At 45.7% G+C, this 21,901-nt stretch overlaps 1 protein-coding gene across 1 annotated transcript in view; it reads left to right on the top strand.

Moving 5' to 3' along the window:
* The first annotated feature begins 320 nt into the window (after positions 1–320).
* Positions 321–21,901, top strand: part of PRKCQ (protein kinase C, theta) — a 57,992-nt gene continuing 36,411 nt past the window's right edge. Inside the window, exons 1-7 of the mRNA XM_012664948.1 lie at positions 321–621; positions 5,021–5,220; positions 8,568–8,628; positions 16,070–16,232; positions 17,395–17,426; positions 17,523–17,608; positions 20,315–20,444. Coding sequence (XP_012520402.1) covers positions 504–621; positions 5,021–5,220; positions 8,568–8,628; positions 16,070–16,232; positions 17,395–17,426; positions 17,523–17,608; positions 20,315–20,444 — 790 coding nt within the window. The 5' untranslated portion in view covers positions 321–503. The remainder of the gene's footprint in view (positions 622–5,020; positions 5,221–8,567; positions 8,629–16,069; positions 16,233–17,394; positions 17,427–17,522; positions 17,609–20,314; positions 20,445–21,901) is intronic.

The raw sequence follows: 21,901 nt of genomic DNA, 5'->3' as shown, positions 1-21,901 counted from the left end.
TCAGCTGCTAAATGCCTCTGGCCAATTCCGTTGCACACGCAGGCCATGCAAGCATTTTGCGGTGTCATATTAACCAGTGTGACCAAAATAGACTCGCTCTTTATAAACTCGTTTTCCCATTACTGCGCGTTGTTTCCTGAGCACTGACTTGAATAACAGAACAAGTAAAATGTCGGGAAACCCTGGCCTCGCTGCGCCCCTTCGGCGTCACCCCGCCAGCTCGAGTGGGATTAGCGCTTTAGCCAGTTCTCTCTAAGGAGGCCGAATGCAGACTTCCAGAAAGCCTCTTCCCTCGGAGAGTCGGTCTGCGGTTTCGGGTGAGTCCCGCGACGTCCTCTGCAGCAGGGAAGTGACAGCATTTGCTCGGGTGGATAGTCGACCCCTCTGCGGCTCTGGCTGTTGGTGATAAAGCCTCCAGTTACACGCAGATGGGGCACCCAAAGTAATATATCCTGCAGCCCCCAAATAGCACTTGTCTTTTGTCATTTTTCCAGGGAGCAACCATGTCACCGTTTCTTCGAATCGGCCTGTCCAACTTTGACTGTGGGTCCTGCCAGTCTTGTCAGGGCGAGGCGGTTAACCCCTACTGCGCCGTGCTTGTCAAAGAGTATGTTGAATCAGGTAAGCGCGAGTCCGGGGAGGCGGCAGGGGAGGGGAGGTTGGATCTTGATGTGTGTGAAGCAAGGGCATTCAAGGTCATCTGGTTCAACCGAATTCAGCAGTTAAGGACACTGATGTGCAGCAAATCCAGGTACCTCCTCAAGGACACCCGCTTAGTGAGGGACTCTGAGCCAGGACCTTGTCACCCCCTGGTTGTCCTATAGCCCCGTGCACCGTTTTCCTCATGCAGACAAAGGGAAGGAGAAAGTGGGGTGGAGGGAACTCTGTGCGAGGCAATGGGAGAGGACTCTAGAGCCGGAGTGGAATCCAGGACCTGTATTGTTGAGCCTGGTTACCTGCGATAACTCCAGGTAGATTAAGACCGCATAACCCTGGGATCAGTTCCAAAGACTGTTTGCTGCTTCTCTGGCAAAGCTGCAATGAATGTTATGAAGCCTCTACAATGAGCCGTTCGAATCCAGATTTCAGAAAACAGACTTTTGCACTTACGAAGGCCCTGGGTGAAAGAAAGAACAGTCATGTTTCATCAAATTTTAGTATTTATAGGCAGTTCATGGCGAGGGGGGAAAGTGGGACAGCCACCTGAGGTTCCTTTAGACCCTGGTCCCCAACCTTTTCAGCACCAGGGACAGGTTTCATGGAAGATAATTTGTCCAGGGATGGAGGCGGAGGGAGGGGGAGGCGGAGCTCGGGCGGTGATGCGAGTGATGGGGAGCAGCTGTAAATATGCATGAAGCGTCGCCTGCTCCCCGCTGCTCACCTGCTGTGCAGCCTGGTTCCTGAGTTTCATGGAAGACAATTTTTTTCTTTTCTTTTTAATTATAAATAGTTTATTGGGAGATGCAGGGAAGTTGGGATTGGGAGAGACTAATAAAAGGTGCATTATTAAGGCCACTGCCACAGTGGTCAATTGGAGATTAATCCTGCAGAGAAACTTTGAGCTACAGTATAAAACACATAGAGCAGAACTATCTTACCTGAGGGCCAAGGGAGCCAGGTTGTTTAAACACCAGCTCCCACCAGTCAGTGCTGGAGGGGGAGGCACTGTGAAATCCAGCCTGTGCAGTGTGGAGTGTCACGGGCACAGGGACACAGACACCGAGAGCATCTGCTGCACAAAACCTGAGTCTTCAAAGCAGACAGTGCTGGGTTCCAAGATCCGTGCTATGGATCATAAGCAGGATGATCTTGGGTACGTCAGTACCTAAGTCACGGAAAACAATTTTTCTACCAAGGCGGTCGGAGGTGGGGGGAGGTGGAGCTTAGACAGTCCTGCACAGCCAGGTTCCTAACAGGCCATGGACCGGTACCGGGCCGAGGCCCAGGGGTAGGGGACCCCAGCTTTGGAAGGTTCTGCTAAAACAGTCCTATTACGCATGGAATCTCTCTGTGGTCACTTCCACCAGCTTCCTCCATCCTTACTGTTGCATTTTAAGAGTCGTATGGACTGTCCAAAAGAAAGGTAGGAGGAAGTTTATACCCCAAGACTTGCCCACCCTCACTAGCTTCTCCTGTTTCCCTGCACACGTGTCTTATTGCAGCAGACACTTTGCAGAGAGGTGCGATCACCATTCATGTACACAGAAGTGTTTATGGGGGTCCCCCTGTAAGGGTGCTGGGGCCAGAGCAGAGGGGGGGAAAAATCACACACAAGCCGAAAGAATCCAGAAAGAGTGCCTTCCCTTTAGAGCATCCTGTCTTGCAGAAGAAGACGGGCAACAAGCAAAACTAGAACGTGGTAAGTAACGCTCAGTGCTACACCAGGCAGAGGCAAGGAGTGGGAGGTAGACTGGCGACAGAGATATCTGTGATTTTATACAGGGTCATCCTAAAGAGGCCTGGAGGGGCGGGGCAGGACATTTGCAAATGCAGGGGGAAACTGACTTGGATTCTGGGGTTCCAAATCCCACTATTTTGTGCCCCTGCCCCCAATAAAAGACTTTTTCTTTCATGGCTGACTTCATCCTTCCAGCCGCTCTGAAGACATCAAAGCCCAGGACCCTGTCTGAGTCATCTGGACTTCCCTTCTGGCCAGAGTTCTCTTCTGTTTAGTTGAAAGTGAGAATGCCACTTACTCCCAACCTAAACCTTTCAAATGTCACAGGCATCTTTGAAGTGCAAAATGTCTGAGTTTTTCAAAGCGGCTGCCTTTGACTTAATGGGTCTCCTGGTTCCCGTTCTGTTTACAACCTCGGATCTCACTGACCGTTGCCTCTGGAGAGCTTTTCTTCTTCTCCTGCATCTTCTTTTAGCCTTGCCTTTGAACTTGGTCTCATGAGCCACGTGGATCAAGAGACCTCGTCAGAAAAGGAGAAAACATTTTTGTTTTTCCCACAATATTAGCCTGCGGGGGTTTTGAGGAAGTTTGGAGATTTTTGTTTTTGATTTTGTTTTGGTTTCGTTCTGAAGAGAAATCTCTCTGAACATTATCATCCAAGCATTACGTCTTTAGGGTTTGAAGCCACCTCGAGCTGTGGCGTGTGGGGCTGCATTTTCCGTGAGCTTTTGAAAATCTCAACACTCACTGTCAACAGAGGCTCCTGAGTTCTGGTCCTCTTTTTAGCTGATTACAAACCCAGTGAATGAAAATGTAAGAAAATGCCTTTCGGGGGGGAATTTTGCCCTTTCTCTGGAGATTTTTGGCCTTTTCCTCTGCACCTGCAGAATGGTTACAGTTGGAAGGAATTATCCGACGGGGAAGCTTCGCGTCTGTGGAAGTAAAACGTTACTATGAGCATCAATATTGCCATTGGTTTCTAAAACGCCTGATCTGCAGTCAAAATCTTTTTTAACCGAGCTGTAAAAATCTTCCCCTTCCTAGTCCACCCTTCGTGGTCTATGCCTTTACTAGCCAAGTTTACCTGAAATTTGAAGTTTCAGCTTATTCAACTCCTTGTGTCTTGCCCCAATAAATACTAATTTAACAAATGCTAAATGCCTGCCCCGTTCAGCCTGCGTGTCGGAGAGAAGGGGCCCTCGAGGTTGGAAAGGCTTTATTTCCTGGCTGTAAGCGGATTTTTTCCTACTGAATCAACATCTCTGAATGGCTAAATCCGCCACTTAATGTGCTTATATCACAAGAAACAAACCCTCAGATACAGCTGCGGTTTCCTGCTTCTGAAATGGTTAAAGAATAAATACCGGAGACAATCCAGTGTGGATGAAAGACAGGACAAAACTGCTTGATTCCATTAGTAAACTCTTTCCCAGGCACCTGGTGGCTTCTAGGGACGTTTCCCTTCAACTGATCACCCTGTGCCGGTTCCAGGACTCATACCTGCCTCCATCTCCTACCTGCGGGTTTGCAGTCTACCTTGCTGGCTCCGTGGACCCAGACGGCTACCTGTCTAAGTTACCTGTCCGCTTTCACTTAGGCACACGGTGTACGCAATGTGTATCCTCATCGAAGAATCAGAAAAGGAAATAATGGCTCATTATGTTTTCATAGTTATTGCCTTTTAGGATATTGATGCCAAGTGGGAAATTTTAAAATATTTTTAGAGGATTACTCACTATAAGCTTAAGTTGTGCCACCGTGTCTTTCGGATGAACACACAGTGGTTTTGTATTGACTATTTTTTACTCAACATCAGTGAAGTTAATCAGTCATATAATTTACCCTTTATAAATTAACAAAGGAGGATCTCAAAAGGTGTAAAAGTGGTTTTAAAGAAGTTCATTCACTCAAGTGTTCACACCCAAAGAGAAGCAACTAACTGTCAAATAGAAGAAGAACATTTCCAGTCCAAGACATTAGCAGAAAATGTGGCTGGCATATGTAGACCATGGAGTACTACTGAGCCACAAAAAACAGCGGTGATCTAGCACCTCTTGTATTATCCTGGATAGAGCTGGAGCCCATTCTTCAAAGTGAAGTATCACAAGAATGGAGAAATAAGCACCACATATATTCGCCATCAAATTGGTACTAATCGATCAACACTTATGTGCACATATGGTAGTAACATTCATCAGGTGTCAGGCAGGTGGGAGGGGCAGGAGGGGATGGGTATACACACACCTAATGGGTGCGGTGCGCACCGTCCGAGGGATGGACACGCTTGTAGCTCTGACTCAGGCGGTGCAAAGGCAATATATGTAACCTAAACATTTGTACCCCCGTAATATTCTGAAATAAAAAAAAAGACATTAGCAGACTGTTGTTGTCTAAATTATCTACACTGGACTTGTAAGATTCAGTGCACTACCTTGCATTTAGACCTTGGAACTGTCTCATTCTGTCCTGTATTGTCTCTGACTGTTTCTGTGTTACCTTCATCCTCCCAACAGAATTACATATCCCAGAGAGCAGAGAGAACCGGTCCCCCTGTTGAGTTGAATCGAATTCTCTTCCAGAGCTGGCCACAGGGGTAATGGGGACCTGTCTTTCTGTCCCTAGAGAATGGGCAGATGTATATCCAGAAAAAGCCTACCATGTACCCACCCTGGGACAGCACTTTTGATGCCCACATCAACAAGGGAAGGGTGATGCAGATCATCGTGAAGGACAAAAATGTGGACCTCATATCTGAAACCACCGTAGAGCTCTACTCGCTGGCCGAGAGGTGCAGGAAGAACAACGGGAAGACGGAGATATGGGTAATTGTCCGAGCCATGAGCTTTGTGTAACGTGCGTGCACCGCTAAGGGGTAAGCACAATGCCAGCTGATGGCCAGCTCAATATGCCCATGTCATCCTAAAGGTACGATGACTCTGGCCTTAGATAACACGTTCCCCGCCACCTACTCATCGGTGGTTTGATAAAGGCTACGATTATTCACTGTGGGCTATAGGACACTCTGGCATATTCTAATCTCTTCTGATTCCTACGCAAGGTGAAGAAGGTCTCTTAGACTGTGAGAAACTGTTATTGATTTATAACTGTTAAAGTAAGCTTGGAAATATCACAAATTCCTCCTGATTTGGGGAGGAATTGTCTATTTATCAACGCAGCTGTTAGCTTCATTCACTTTCTCAAGTTTTGGGAAGAGTATTGGTATAAAAAACTTAGTAAGATTTAGCAAATGACAACTTTAATAGTTTTTAATTTAGAAACTACTTGTTTAACCCTATAGACTCGGGCATGTTGAGATAGCAAAATCTTATTAATTTCATTAAACTTCATTAATATATTTTTATAATAAAAATAAGAGATACTAGAATGTGAAAAGATAGAATAAAGACCCATTTAATGTTTGATCTTTCCTCTTCATACTTTGCCTATCTCTATAAATTGTTTTCAGCCATAGTGAATCCACTTAGCTCACTTTGTACTAAGAAGTACATCATACACAATTCATGTTAGCACAATAATTTTTTAAAAAATTTAGGTTATAACTGTTTGGGTAGCAACTGTTTAGAAACCTTCAAGGGAAGAGTAAAATCGGAAAACATAAAAAATTCTAATGAAAATTTCTGGGGCATGAAATGAAAGAAAATATGTTAGTAAAAACTGCTTTCTCATGATCTAAACCCCAGAAAATGTTTTCAGATGTTTATATCATTTATGCCAAAGGAGAGAATCTTACTTTGCTGCTTCCTACTTTTCTATTACTCAGATTTTAAGAAATCCACCCAAAAGATTTTCAAGTCATAGGTTCAATGGGAATAATATAAGCCTAAAATCTAGGTGGTTGTGTCAGTTTTATAGTTTTGACCTCAGGGGGAAAGAATCAATATTTTTTAAGCAAGTATATAAATCTTTGCTCGAGTCACTAAAGTAATCTTTAAAGACAAATTCATGCCAAAAAAACTGTTTAACAGGTCCCTGTGCTTAGCTATGTCTGGGTAGTTTAGTTCAGTATCTATGGAGCTTGGGGGATTTTGGAAGCAAAACTCCTCTAGGGGGGCTGCTTAGGCAAGTAGGAAAAGGTTAAACAGGTAGATAATGTTGCAGGTGATTAACTCAGTGTCAAAGAGTTTACACAAACCAGGTAAGTCAGAGCGTTAGGCTCTAGCTGGGCCTGAAGCGTAGAGCCTTTGGCCAGGCAAGGAGAAAGAAGAGATAGAAAATCTATTCCAATTTCCCCCATTCCCATATATTTTCTGCTTCTGCCTAATTTTTTTAAAAAGAGAAGAGTCATCAACTCCCTAATTGTAAACACCATTCTATTCATGTTTCCTTCTCAATTAATGAAACGATAACTAGGTTTTTTTTAATCCTTTTGTTAGTTAGCTTCCACTAACATGCAGGTTGCTTTTTCCTATCTCATCAGGTCGCCTTCGATTTCTTGCTAGGATTTTGCTGATTTTATTCCTACCAGACTTTTCACACTCTTTGCATTCTCCGCTTTTTTAGACGCAAGCCTGTGTGGCATGCAGACCCTCATTTAACCAACCAGCACACTTTTGGCATTTTTAAGCTTTGTGGGGTTTTTTTTCCAAGGTTATTTCTTAGTTTACTTTTATTTTATTTTAAAAACCAACAGGTTGTTTTGGACTTATAGTTTCCCTTAATTTTATTGAAATCTGATCTCTTAAAATTAATGTTTTTTTTCTAGAAAATTATTTTCTCTAACTTGCCTTTCCCCTCCATAGACACCGTCTTGTCTCTAAACACCGCGCTGGACTTGCCTCCTGGTCCACCAATGGTGTAACCGGTTGCCTGGTCATTCCCCGGTCACTTCCCTGAACGTGCCGGAATGTGACTTCTGTGAACATTGTTTTCCTGGTAGCTCACTGGTTCAATTTCCCCCACTGCCACTAATTCCTGAATATGATAATTTTGTGGTCACTTGGTGCCAATTGTCACCATTTCCTTTGGCAATGGGCCCCTTACCCTTGCTCTTCCATTTCCATTTTTGCCATCTCTACTTACTCCACAAACCAGAGAACCATGTGTCTACACTCAGTGTCAAAAACACCTCTCTTCTCGTCAACCTGCTGAAGCTCGCACGAGAATTTACAGCGGCCCCGGCAGGACAAGCTTACTTTGTCATAAAATTCTCATAGCGATGATGCTGTGACGTAGACATTGCTATTATGTCAGTTTCTCAGAGATTTTCTGAGGCCTGGTGTCATGCACAGGACATACAGCCCGAAAATGATGTAGCCACGACTCAAATTCAATCCTGGGTTCAACACCACATCACTTACTGTGTCTCCGTTATTCTAGCGAACTGAGATACAGTGACCAATAATGACCTTCGATTCACCTTCTTTCTTATTCTTCTTAGTCTATTAATGGTGTAGCGGGATGGTTTAATAGTGAGTAGTGCTCAGATTGTCTTAGACTTGGGTTTGTTCTTTTTTTTCTCTTTATATCACTTTACAAGAGATCCTCCATCATCCCTTAAAATGACACTTTGTTCTGGTCCCTTCTACATGGTGATACGGTACTGAAATATATATTTTTTAATCCCTTCCCCGACTAATCTAATTAAAATTTCCTTTAGTGGATCAGTCAGCACTTCCCCCAGTCAAAAAAAACAGTCCCTCTTCGTGAAAGAAAGAGGCCACCCCACCGATCGCCCTAATTAACCTAGACACGCACCCCACAAGGGAGGGCGGTGAGGGCTCTGGAGGCACCCTCGAAGCAGGATTTTTCTTTCCCCCAAAACACCTGCTTTTCCCCAGGGCAGCTGGTCCTGGCTCCTGTGATTCTTTTGTCGTGATTAAGATCCGAGTCTGCCCTAGGACAGCTCTTCAGATAAGCAAATCGCAGGGCAGGAAAACCAGATACGATCTATTTTAGAATTTTGTTTCTTCCTTAGGCACGTTTTTGATCTCCAAGTAAAATTAATGAATTGCTCGGGTGTTTTAATAAAAGAAAGGCTATCCTCAGGGCTGCTGCGCTATTCTGATGATAATGAGCATGAGTACAGTGGAAAGAACAATGATTGCATTCTGCATTGGAAACCTCCTGCCATCCCCAGTAGCCAGTTATGTCATTGACTGTGGGGCTCATTTCACATTCTGATTGATGTTTCTCTCCTTCTCCCAACCAGTTAGAGCTGAAACCTCAAGGCCGAATGCTAATGAATGCAAGATACTTTCTGGAAATGAGTGGCAAGTGACATTTCTTCTTCCTGTTTTGGGGTGAGGAGGGCATGGCCTTCTCCTCAAGTGAAACTTAACGTTACTTTTGCAATTATCAAAGGAAAAAATTAGGAGAAAAGGGAGGCGCAGGAATTTTCTTAAAATTCCTAGTGGTGCTCAGGCATGAAATGAGAATACGCTATCTGGGCCAGATAAACATAGAAATACAAAATGTTTACAGGATTCTGTTTTAGGTGGGGTGAATTCCTATGCCCATATCGCTTTTATCGTCTGTCTTTATTTTAGTTTGGGAATTTAATGTAAATGCAAAAGATTGTTTATGTGTTGTGATGTGTGCACATGGTCTATGTGTAAATGCTGTGCTGTGATGAGCTATCACACTATCAGTAAGACGCAAGAAAGAAATAGATAAATGTTTTCCATAAATTTAATGGCAAAAATGCTAAAATGAGGTTAGTCACCTCAAATCCTTTTTGGAACAGAGAAGCGTGAAAAAATGCATTGCTAAAGAGCTTTGGTTCCATGTCCCATGCAGGCTTTAGCCACAAAAGTTAAATTTCCATCACGGTGTGCTTGTCGCCTGCAACAAGCTACCAGTGCCGTTTACGTGAATCGAATGCTACTACTCATAAAACCCTAAACTTCAGAATGGACATGTGAACTTACTGATGATAAACTGATTTCGTTTTTTACCTGAATTAGGTTTGCTACCAAGAAGAGAGTTTTAGTTTAGAGATTTTTGGTGCTTTCTGGGTTTTTGCTTAACACATATAATTCCTCCGGGTCCAGATTCAAACAAATACATTGGAGAAAGCGGTATTATGAGATAGCCAGGGAAAACTGCAACATGGACCAGATATTTGATGATATCCAGGCATGGTTATTAACTTTTGTAGGTGCAACAATAATATTGTGGTTATTTTTTTTAAAGGAGATCTAATCTTTTACAGACACATGCTGAAATATTTCTAGATAAAATAAGATGATACCATGAATTTGCTTCAAAATAAACCATTGGCATGGGGTGGGGAAGAGTGAACTAGGTATACTGGAAGAGAGAGACCATGAATTAGTCATTGTTGAAGCTGTATAGTTAGGATGCAGAAATCAATTACAGCATTTGCTCAACTTTTGTGCATATTTGAAATTTTCCATAATGAAGTTTTTTAAAAAGAAAGAAAAAAATTCCTGAGAAGGGAAAAATATACCCTGAACTTTTTTTTCTCTTGGAGGCTATAGATGTATAATACATATAATTACACTGTTTTTGAATTGGCCAAATGAGATAGAGTGTTTGCAGGGCATCTGAATAACCAGATTTGCATAAAAAGCCAAGTACTGGCCTAAGTAATAATACCAATAATGTGTAGTTCCATAAATAAGAAAAAGTATACTCTTCCCGTTAGTTTACAGCATGGCCCAATGTAACAATATAAATTAAAAACAAGTCCTCCATCAGAATGCGAGTATTTTCAGTAAATGATTTTAAGATCCCTGCACTGAAAACCAATCCCACGGATATTCCTCCTATTACTACGGAACTTAAATTTTCTTTGAGAATGAGAAAGCAAATCCAGGTGGGGCAAAAACAATGATGTCTCACTAACCATAATTACCCATTATGTTTTTTTAAGAATAAAACTTTGACATATTTAAAACTTTTTATATCTAGACCCAAATTGAGACTCCGTCTATAAATTTTTATATATATCAAAAAATCTCATTTTTAACAACCAATTTCATATAGTAACCTAACTAGAAAGTTTCTTGTTGATGGCAAGAAAGTATAGGATGTTGTTCAATTTTAATAATGATTTTTGTTATATATAGGAAAGTCTCAAAAAGCAAAACGTGAGTTCTTCTACTCAGAGAATGTCAGCCCAGATTACGGAGGGGGTGCAGATTAAACAACTAGAGAAGAATTATAATCTAAACCACATAAATACGGGTTAACCAAGAGATCAGTATGGGTTCCCTTCGTTCCAGAAAATTCCACCGTGGGCACTGAAGGCTGGGCAGAGTTGAGATTTGCAAAGAAGAGGGAGGAAAACATGCAGGCTTGAGCGAGAATCTGACATGGGTAGCCTGCGAGAAGACCAGCCTGGGTAGACCAGCAGGCCCTGCCAAAACGAGAATGGAGAGTCAGAGACAGGTGTCCAAGGGCTTGGGAGCCAGGCCAGGAGAGTGCATAGACTGGGGCCCTGCTTCGAACTATCGGGAAGAGTATCCTTCCTCTTATTCACGGAATTACACATTATCGGCCTATGAAATTTTGCTTACGCCGTGGAGACGCTATGAGAATCTGGTCTAGGGGTGTGGTTACAGGAATGAAATAAAAGGAAGAGCAGTGCAGATGAAAGGCAGGCCTGTTCCAGGTACAGGAGAGCTGACCGCAGGGAAAGAGTGTTGACGCTCTTGCAAGAGCTAGACTGCGACAGTGACGGGCGTGGCAGAGGTGGGAGGTATCAGAAGAGCAGGCAAACATGTGCAGGGTAACGAGTTCAAACTCGGATAACATTTAAGATATCATCGGGTCTCCTGCATCCCCCTTCTGTGGAAGCCTCAACTCCTTTCCACCCCGCAAGGGAGTAAATGGCTCAGCTCTCCATATGCAGACCTCTCCGTCCTGTCTCTTTGAAAGTCTCCGTTTGTTGATCTCTGGGCTGGAATCACTTTTTCTCTTCCCCCTCTTCTCTCCTACCCTCCCTCCTGTGGCTCCAGAATGCACCATGGCCATCTGACACTCCCATCCCCTAGTGCAACCTTCCCACATCTTGTCCGTTCCAGCCATGCCACACGCCGTCCTGGACTCTCCACCTCCAGGGAGGCAGCCGCAGAACTCGCTCTCTCAGAGCCCCAGCTTCCTCCCCTTCAGTCCTGCCCTTCCTCCCGGCCAGTAAGTGCTAGACTCTGATCCAGCTTCTGTTTTACGCCACTCATCAGCCCAGGTCTGGCATTCACTCCCCACCGAGCCTGGCCCCGTACGAGTCCTTGCCAGCAGCTGTCTCGTTCCTTCCCTCTCGGCCGTGGATGTTCTGAACTCCACGCCTTGCGTTCTCCCCTCTCGTTCTCCGCAGCTTTGCTAGAAAACGTCATTCAGCGAGTCCGTTGCAAACAGCTGCTACACGATGATGTTCCTATGGAACTCACCTGTTCGACCCCTCGGTAGACCTCCTCAATTAGATTTCCTATATGTACTCGAAATTCTGTTGAATTTAAATCACAAAACTTAAAGTGTCCGAATTCAATCGTGTCCAGAATGACTCTTACCGTGTTCACCAGCAATCTATTTCTTTTGCACTCACTGTCTTAGTCAGTTATAACTCGCTCCATGAAACCTGGAAGTAATTTTTTTTTTTTTTTTTTTTTTTTTTTTTAGACAGAGTCTCACTCTTTTGCCCGGGCTAGAGTGCCGTGGCGTCATCCTAGCTCGCAGCAACCTCAAACTCCTGGGCTCAAGCGATCCTTCTGCCTCAGCCTCCCGAGTAGCTGGGACTATAGGCATGCGCCACCATGCCCGGCTAATTTTTTCTATGTATTTTTAGTTGTCCGATTAATTTCTTTCTAATTTTAGTAGAGACGGGGTCTCGCTCTTGCTCAGGCTGGTTTCGAACTCCTGAGCTCAAACAATCCGCCTGCCTTGGCCTCCCAGAGAGCTAGGATTACAGGCGTGAGCCACCACGCCCGGCCTGGAAGTAATTTTTATAGCCTCGTCTTCCCACACCTCCCATGTCAATCAGTCGATAGTTTCCATCCACGCTGCCTAGTCGGTAATTGTCAATGCTATCGTCTGCGTTGTCACCTCTTGCCGTAGCCCGTCCCACTCTCCTGCACCGCGGCTGGAAGAAACTACGCCAAGCTCCAGTCCAACCGTGCCACGCCTCTGCCCCGCTGCAGCTTGGCAGTGTCTGTGAATCACCCACAGGAAAACGTTCAAATGACCTGATGCCTACCTGTCTTCCGGGTGTGGCCGCAGGTCTTTTCTGCTGCACCCTCTGCACTCGGGCAATGCCCGGCTACCTCAGGGCCCTGCACACCCCGAGGGGGCTGAGCTCCGAGCCCTTCCACCTTCGCCTCTCCCCACCGCACCTTCTCTCGCACATTAGCACGAGTTACTAATCTTTCAGAGCCCAGCTCAGACATCATCTCTGCTCGCAGCTCCTGGCCCACCTTTCCTCTCTTCCTCACCTCCATCTCCCTCCCCTGCCTTCGCTGGTATGATGCCCTCACTTCCGTGGCCCCATAGCACCCCTCGAATCGTTCTGTTCTCACATTTACCACACCGATCGTCTTTCTTTCTGGACTGCCAACTCCCTGCAGGGAGCAAAGGTCAAACCACTTATTTGTCTCTTTAACCCCAGCTCCCGGCTGCAGGTTAGGGTTAGTTCTCAATGAGCAAGTGAGTGTTGAACTGTTCAGCTGGAATCACTTTGACATTTAGAAGTTTCTTTCGTTTCCTTTTGATTCCTACACAACGGCAATTCCTAACATTCCCATCTTCCTTGGTTTCTGAGCCTCTCTTGTTCTTCTCCCACCCTTGGAGGTGGGCTTCGCCCCGGCATCATCGGTGGAGACTCCACCTTCTCTGTCTCTGCACTTTGGGATGCGGCTGCCTCCTCCTGTGTTCCCTCCTGCTGCCCCCCAAGGAAAGGGCCTCCCTTCCCAACCTCACCCGCTCGCCCCAGCCTCGGGGCTCCACCAGCACAGGCTGCTGGTCCTCCAGCATCTCCGGCTTCTCCTTCCCCCGTGCTTTCCTCCTCGCTGCTGAAACTCCGCATTCGGCCAGCTTCCTCAATCCTGAAAAAGATTTCTCTTTAACATTTTTACCTCCATGACCTTTTCTTTTCTCTTTCTGACATATTTCTTGAAAAAGCGGTTTGTATTTATGAGTTTCTGTTTCTTCACTACTCCTTCAATTCTTAAACCCTAGGGTCTGGCTTATTTCAGATGATCTGCCGGAATGGTTTTCTCCGGGATCGTGAATCCCCCAAACAAGTTTCTGTTTCTCAGCCTTCGGGTTCCTTGCTGTGTCTCCAGCCATCAGTGCCGAAACATTCGACTCTTTTATGGCGTGCCTGGTGTGATGTGGGCCACGTTTTTCTCTTCATTTCTCAGCTAGCCCTTCTTGGTCTTTTTTGCAATTCCTTTTTCTACCTCCTAAAAAATGTGGGTGTTTTATCTCTGAGCCTGTTGCACACCGTTACACTCTCCTCTTACCGCGAGCTGCTCTCGCATGTGCCGGAGCCCCCGTGGTGACGCTGGCCGCTCGGGAGTCGGGAAAAACAGCTCGCGTCCCCTTAGTGCGCTCCGCACAGCGACACCCTCGGCGCTGCTCCGGAAACACTGTGATTTGATTGACTGCAAACAAGTGATCGATTAGACTAAATAAATAGATTGGGAGTCGTTAGTATATAAGAAAAAAACCAAACATATAAAAACCAGTGAGCTTATTCAAGCCAATAAATAGAAATAGCAAATTGTTTCAGAAAGAAATATAGTCATTCCCAAAGAATTAAAGAAATTCTGTGTTCTTATATTTAGTCTTTTATAATAATTGGAATGGTTAGAGGACAAAGGAAATCACAGAAAGGAACAAGGGAATAAATGCATTTCTAACAATTTCTGATTTGTTAAAAATTTATAGTGTTAGAGTCTAATGCACACGTTTATGTATTTATATATATATATATATATATATATATATATACACAATAATATAGTTGGGGTTCCCAGAATAATTCACTTCCATTCTCTGAATTTGAAAGTATTTTTATACTTAAATTTATGTCATCTGGACCAAAATAGAAATGAGCCACATGTGATTATATAAACAAATGACCTAGGACGCCAGTCACAGGTTGTAAATAGATCTCCACACTTACGCCAGAACTTGTGGAAGAAGGTGATCAACTCAGAGACCCTCAGTTTGACCCCTCATTAACCAAGCCTAATTTATTTTCAGCCTACTTCCAAATAAAAAGACCTAAATTACCCAGCCTTAAAATATTAGGCAAAGTACGACGCCCCATCTAGGAACTGTCTAGAGGGCTATTGGGACTGCTGTCCATCTGGGAGTTTGGGGTTGCCGTAGCCATATCTCTGGACCAGTGCAGAGAAGACGTGAGTCCTGGGACACGCACAGGAGGACCTTTGTCCACCTGGTGTGTTTCTGGCCCGGCCACCACTAGGATTGGAAAATAAGATGCCTTGGAAAGGGCGTTGTCCCCAAGTGCACTTTCAGACCAATGCCACTGCTTAGCCAGAATAGAAGTAATTTAGGTTAAATATTGTTCATTTTTTATATTTGTGAAATATCCTGAGCCCCTTATTCATGCTGAACCTCAATTTTTTATATTTGTGAAAATGAAAAAATAGAATCAGCAATCCAAGCATCTTCAAGCTATTGTAAAAATTATAATTTTAGGAGTTAAATTCATTATCCTTATTTTATTTTTATCTGTTTATATATTTATTTCTTATTCTTATTTTAGTGACTGTTATTTTTATTTCTTTATTGCCAGCATATTATTCTCTCTCACCAGTGTTCAGCACGCTGTTTAACCATGACTGCCTTACTATTTTGTGTTTTGGGGGGACCTAGCCTTCAGCAAGGGCATCATGGATATTCTCATAGGTTGCTCATCTTAGAGTCCTTCAGCCTTTTGGAAAGATGTCACCTGGGTGTAGGCCACCGTGGGCAGTGACTACTCAGACCAACTTCACCAACATTCATGAGCCCAGAGGAAACTGAATAGATGTGAAGTTGATGGTTTGATGTAGATAACTAGGTAATACACGGGATTACCTAGACACTAAAAAAATTGCAGTGATCTATTAATCGTCCAGCCCTTTCCACGTTGGCGAGTATAATGGGTAGCTGGTGTGTTTGATCACTGTGGTCATCAGGAACTAGCACACACATGACTTCTCAAAGTTCTTTTGCCCCTACACAAATGTCTGGAGAGCTCCCTTCTGTACATACAACCAGATGTACAGCATCCTGGCCCCTCAGTGACCAGTCCCAGGTCACTATCAGTAACACACGATTCTCTAGAATTATAGACAGAAAAGCATTTGCCACTTCCTGCCTTTCCGGCTGACTCATCACTGATGGTGATGAAGAGAGGCTGATGAATACCTTGAAAATTCTGATCTCTGGTTTTAAACATGAAAAGAGGATAGCTCAGCCCAGTCAAAGAGGAGCGAAGGATTGAGCCAGCAATACAACTTCACTGTTTTCACTCTCTGCTAATGCACTCCATGATAACTCCGTACCATAGAATGAAGGAGAGAAGCTTAGTGTCGTACCCACCTTAATAAGTCCCTGGAATGTTACTGGTGTAGCCACTCGATGCTTGTCCCTCCCTGTCCCTTACCTCCCCTCCCCTCCCCACCCGGCTGGAACGGTCATGTTGCAGAGCTTTACTTTGTCCCGGTTGTCTTCCTGCAGACACAAAGGACATGAGTGAATTCGAGGCAGAAGGCTTCTTCGCGCTGCATCACCGCCGAGGAGCCATCAAACAGGCCAAAGTCCACCACGTCAAGTGCCACGAGTTCACCGCCACCTTCTTCCCGCAGCCCACATTTTGCTCTGTCTGCCACGAGTTTGTCTGGTACAGTAACTTGGTGTTTCACTCTCAGCTTCGGGTTGTGTGTTTTGTTCCATCCTCTTGACCCACGAGGCCTGGCGTGCCCCCACGTGGGGAAGGTGCTGGAATAGGTGCCACGTGAGAGTCACCAGTGGCCCGGACTGAGAGGTTCAAAGGGTGGGTGTGATCCAGTGAAAGATTTTCGTGACGTGGCTCCTGTCCAGCAAGGAAGCCAGGCCCGGTCAGGAAAGACGCCCAGAGGACGTTAGCTTCTGACTAAGGGGAGGCTGCTGCAGGGAGAAACAGAGGAGGGTATCTGTATTATATGCACCGTTTTACAGTTTCATAGTCAAAGCCTCCACCACCTGACAGCCCAGCCGCACTGGTACAATTGCCTGCAACAGACAGCGCTTTCCCATCGCAGCCAATGGATTAAATGTTTACGAGGCTCTTGGGCGTCTTAACCGCCATCAAACAGAGATGAGTTCAAGCCTCAGGAACCACGTAGCGAAGGCTGTGATAGAGCGGAGACTCGACACGACTCCTGTTTCTGGTTCTCAGCACCTGTGCCTATTAAAGTCTGCTCCTCCCTCTGGGCCTCTGCGGAATCTGTCCACGCACAGCTCCCGCTAACCAGGGCGTCCAAAGGCCAAATAGACCTCTGGTGGATTTTTATCGACGTGTTTTTGCTAATGACTTAAACCTCTTTTCTTTCTAATAATGAGTGTTCCTCAGGAATTTGTCTTAAACTTGAGACTTTGTCGGTTGCAAATATTCTCCAGCACTCAGAAAGAGGAAACAAAGTGTGTTACACAAGTCTTCGTTCATCTGTAGTGAGTTCAGCGAGGCAATGAATTTTTAAATCTTAGCACGTGGAATTCTGCTACTAGGAGCCCACGATGAGTTTTTTTGGTCACGCATTTTAATCTCTATATGTTTGTTTGGAAAATACAAAAGTGAAAAGGAAATTGGCAGCTCCTCATTTGTTTAGTTATCAAACTTTTGACAAAGCAGCTAAAAATAAAAACCTCGATGTTAACACTCTTGGCAAGTGATACACCAGGACCACTCATCAGAAACGCTCTGTGATCTTGCAAGCTCTTAGATCTCGTTCCCCTCTTAAATGTCTTTGGTGCCAACGTTGACATGAACGTCCAACTAAAGTCAGTCCTGTGCTTTCTTGCAGGGGCCTGAACAAACAGGGCTACCAGTGCCGACGTAAGTGAGAAGGATTTCTGTCGTATGGTCGTCGTTCTTTTCATTTAGTTGTTTCTTAACTTCTGAAAATCTTAAGCGGTGATTATTTCTTTTCAGAATGTAATGCAGCAATCCACAAGAAGTGCATTGATAAAGTTATCGCTAAGTGCACAGGATCGGCCGTCAATAGCCGAGAAACCATGGTACGTATTTAGATTCCTCTCTTTGTCTGACATATGATGATTTTATCCTCGTATTAAATAATTAAATTATTGAATTAAATTTAATAATGCCTGAACTTGGGTCTTTACACTTACCAATGAACATCAATCTCCCCAAAAATCTTTCCTCTTCAATACTGAGTTGTTATTGAATTACCAAAACGAGAGAGTGATAAGAAGAGCACCAAAGGAATTTTAATGACTCTACCTTTTCCAGAAAAATGCAATAGAAAGTGGGCCTAAAAGCACAGTTTTGATTAATTACATGAGAACAACCCTTGCAGAATCTATAGCTAGAAGTGACAATTAAAAAGTAAATAAAGGCGAATGATTAGAAAATACAGAGACATGGCACTTACAAGGTTAGGAAGAGACAGTAACAGAAGGGTAATGCCGATGTTGAGATGTAAATAATTCTCTCAGAGTGAACTTTGAGGTATAGTGTGAAGACAAGTCAGATTTTACCTTCTGGAGAAAGGACCCTGACCTAGCACGCTGGACAGCCTGTCGTTACGAAATACTTTGACTTCCTTCTCCCACAATTGCCTTCTTCATTCCACGAATGTGTGTTGTGTATCTGATACACCCTTGTTTGACGGACGCAGGGAACCGAGTAGGGCGAGGTGGTTGCCGGTGAGGCTGGGTTTGTAGATTTGGGCAGACGAGGGCTCTTCCGTCGGTGACTTATGTCCTCAACAGAGCCTGAGAGTTGGAGGGTGGAAGGAGAGAAGGTGACAAGTGGCTTTGGGGAAAAAGGAACGGCTGTGAAATAATTATCTTAGAGATGAGAAAGCAAGGTTAGTGAGAAGCAGTGGCATTGTCGAGCAGAGCCGAAAGCCGATTTGAGTTTGACGGGGTTCACGACCATCTCCAGCAAAGGGGCAGGTGCACAGTGGAATTTCCTCTAAAGTTTAGGGCCAGAAGGGCGTCATCTCATATTAACAAGTGACTCTGCCAAGGCCCAAAGAGGTTCGTTTGTCCATGGTGAGTCACCTGCAAGTGGCAGAGCCAAGACTAAAATTTAGATGCGTCTCCCAGACAGGGCTTGGCTTGTTTAAGTCACATGGCCACTTTCTACACTTCTCCCTTTGCTCGACGCCTTCAGCTCGTCTCGAAAAATCACAAATTCTCAGTATCACTCTTAACCTCAATGGCTGACGAAGTCCCTGGCACAAAGTAAAGTGTGCAGAAACTGTGAGCTCAATGAGTGGGTGTCTCTGTGGGTTATGTTCCATTCTTGGGGATATTCTCATTGCTTGCTCACTCAAGGAGACACCATCTTTGGGGTCCAACACCTGGAGCAGTATTGCCCAACAGAAATAGCGTAAAAGCCACATGGGTAATTTTAAACTTTCAAGTAGCCACAGTAAATAAAGGAAAAAGCAACAGGTACAATTAATCTTAATAGTATATTTTATTTAACCCAATCTGTCCAAATATTATTTCAACAAATATAAAAAATAAGTGAGATATTTTACATAATTTTTTCATACAAAGTCTTCAAAATCCAGTGTGCCTTTTTTATTGTTTTCTGTGTGTGAGTTCTGTGCATCTTGAAAAATAGTTCACGTGGCTCCCAAGGTAAAGAGACGTGTGAGTTCCATATGCTTCACGAGGCGCCGGGCTCAAAACTAGCGTGAGTTAAATACAACTCACGTGGCGGTTAATATGTTAATTAGAAATTTCTACAGAGATTATAAGTCTCAAGAAAGTAAAACGTTTTATCTTGCAAAAGAATACTGGCATTCTTACCAGGAATCCAACTACCTGGGTTTTTTTTGTTGGCGATTGGAGAAGTTTGATTTTAAACTCTGGAAAACGGTTAAAAAAAAAAAAAATCCTGCAATGTATCTACCACTAGCATCCCTTTCCCACTCACCTCTCCCCATTCCCCCAAGCCTTTACTTTAGTTTGAGGCAGAAAAGAGAATACATGGGCTCCGATTCTGACTGCAAAGTTCACAGATATTCCAGCACCATCGCTGTGTGACCCGGGAAAGTTTCTGGCCCTCTCTGGGCTTAATCTCCTCATCTGTCCAATAGAAGAGTAATAGAAGCTACTTCAAATGGGGTGTTCTGAGGACTACATGAGATATCTCACGTGTAATAGATGATGCATGTGACACATTTGTCTCTGGCACTTGGTGGCGAGTGTTACTCAACTGCTCTTCCCCCCCAGTTCATGAGTAACAGGTGTGAAAATTCTTCCCACGTTGGGCTGTCACACTGATAAGCCTGGAAAGTTGTTTCCTCTAGAGGAGGCATCTTTTGACATTTTCAAAAAAGGCAAAAGCACTAGTTCTGAACTGAAAGAGAAAAGGAAATATTTATATTAAAACAGGAAGAAAAGTTTCATTTATTTACACAGGAGCAGCGTTTCCTGAGCTCTTGTTTAAACAAACGGCCCTCGTGCCATTCTTCCTGCGCGGACGCCTTGGGCTTCAGCGGTGTGCAGGCGCCCGGCGCGAGCGGGTGGCAGGCTCGCCCCTTACCTGCGACTGCTGAGGGCTTCTGCCTTCCTCAGACGCGGCCGTAAGCCCTGACGGGTGACGATGGTGGTTTGAAATGCACAAGGTGGCAGTGCTTTCACTGTGGTCACCGTTGTTATGCTGGGGTGTCCGCGAGGACATCAGAAGTCGGGCCCCGGGGACACGCACGCGCAGTCTCGCCTTCTACCTTTCTCTTCCAGTTCCACAAGGAGAGGTTCAAAATCGACATGCCGCACAGATTCAAAGTCTACAACTACAAGAGCCCAACCTTCTGCGAGCACTGCGGGACCCTGCTGTGGGGACTGGCGCGGCAGGGGCTCAAGTGCGATGGTGAGTCCCGCGGCGGGGGAGTGTGGCCCCACGCGGACCCCCCAGGGGTGCACGGGGCAGCTTTCTGGAGAGCAGGAGGGGGGACGTAGAGGCGCGACTTCTGCACCTGCCCGGAGGAGCCACAGTGGCAAATGCCATCTTCCCGGGACCCCACGCTGCTGCTTTCCTTTCCCCCACCCTGCAACGCCCTCATCCTCGCGCCCCAGAAAAGTGCAGGACGGGTCAGGTTCAAGGTCAAGCGCTCCTGGCCCCTGTGCCTTCTGTCATACTGTGGTCCTGGGGAGAAACGAAGACAGTATTTCTCCTCTGACTGGTACCTCTGCCAAGATCCCACTTCTCTCTGACCCGACCCCCTGATTCCTCGGTGGGTTCTGGGCAGCCCCTCCCGAATTGCGGCAGGTCCGGCCGTGCGCTGTCCCGGCGTCTCCTCTGCACCAGCTGGTAAGATTCCCACCGTCATCTCGTCGAGGAGCAAGCCCAGCACATCCAGGTGGCTGATGCCTGGTCCTGCACAGAGACATTCTGCAGCGTGAGCTTGACAGTCTATCCCCAAACCACCGCTGGGGGCTCGGAGCGCCCAGGAAGGGGCCAGTCCAGCTCCGGGCCCTGTTTCCCTCCCCTGATCCCCCCAAAAGGCCAGGATCACAGCACAGCCTGAGCCACTCTTTACCGATGGAGTTACTCAGGCTCATCTTGAGAAAAGGAGATGCAACAAGGCCTTCTTGCTCCAGAGCTCCAGGTTGCTAGGGCAGTGACCTTTAGAAACTGGGACGCTGTCACTCCAGGATTAGGGAGTAGGGAGGGAAAAAATCCCAACAAGAAGGGACAAAGCACTCTGCCTTCCGGGTGGCAGGGCCGGATAGTACAGTCACAAAAGGAGGACCTCCTGCCGCAGCCCGCACCTTTCTCGTGATGAGCTATTAAGTAGCTGAGCCGCTTCGTTTTTTCCTGGCAGCCCTACTTTAACGCGCGCCCCTGGCTGGCGTCCGTACGTCTTCTCACGCAGGTGCTGGAGGCGGCAGAAGGGAAGGTGTCTCGCACATCCTCTGTCCTCATCCCAGTAACGTTCACGTGCCTGGTGGGGCCGAGCGACATCTCAGAGGAGGCAGGAGGCAGGTTTCCAAGTCATCCCCCGAAGCGAACATCACGAACATCACGGGGACTCAGCCTTAGCCCTGAGAATCCCTCCGGCCCGAAGTGCCGCTCACACCTTTCTCTACACACCTGTTCGAGGAGGCGTGGGCGGGCAGGGGCAGGGTGCACCGGCAAAGAAAACCATCCCCGGATTCTCACCGCATGAACAGAAACGTGAATAATGAAATTCTCACCAGTTGGTCCTCTGGGGAGGTCTCAGGCCAGGTGTCCCGTCCCGAGAGCCCACCAGAGCGGCCTGGAACCTCCTGAGGGTTCCTGGCATTATTTCACGGCTCACCTGCCTGCTTTGTTCCGTTCCTTCC

This window comes from Propithecus coquereli, unplaced genomic scaffold (genome assembly GCF_000956105.1).
Source record: "Propithecus coquereli isolate 6110/MARCELLA unplaced genomic scaffold, Pcoq_1.0 Scaffold94, whole genome shotgun sequence".
In the NCBI taxonomy this organism is placed as follows: Eukaryota; Metazoa; Chordata; class Mammalia; order Primates; family Indriidae; genus Propithecus; species Propithecus coquereli.
This window is presented reverse-complemented; position numbering and strand designations above follow the sequence as displayed.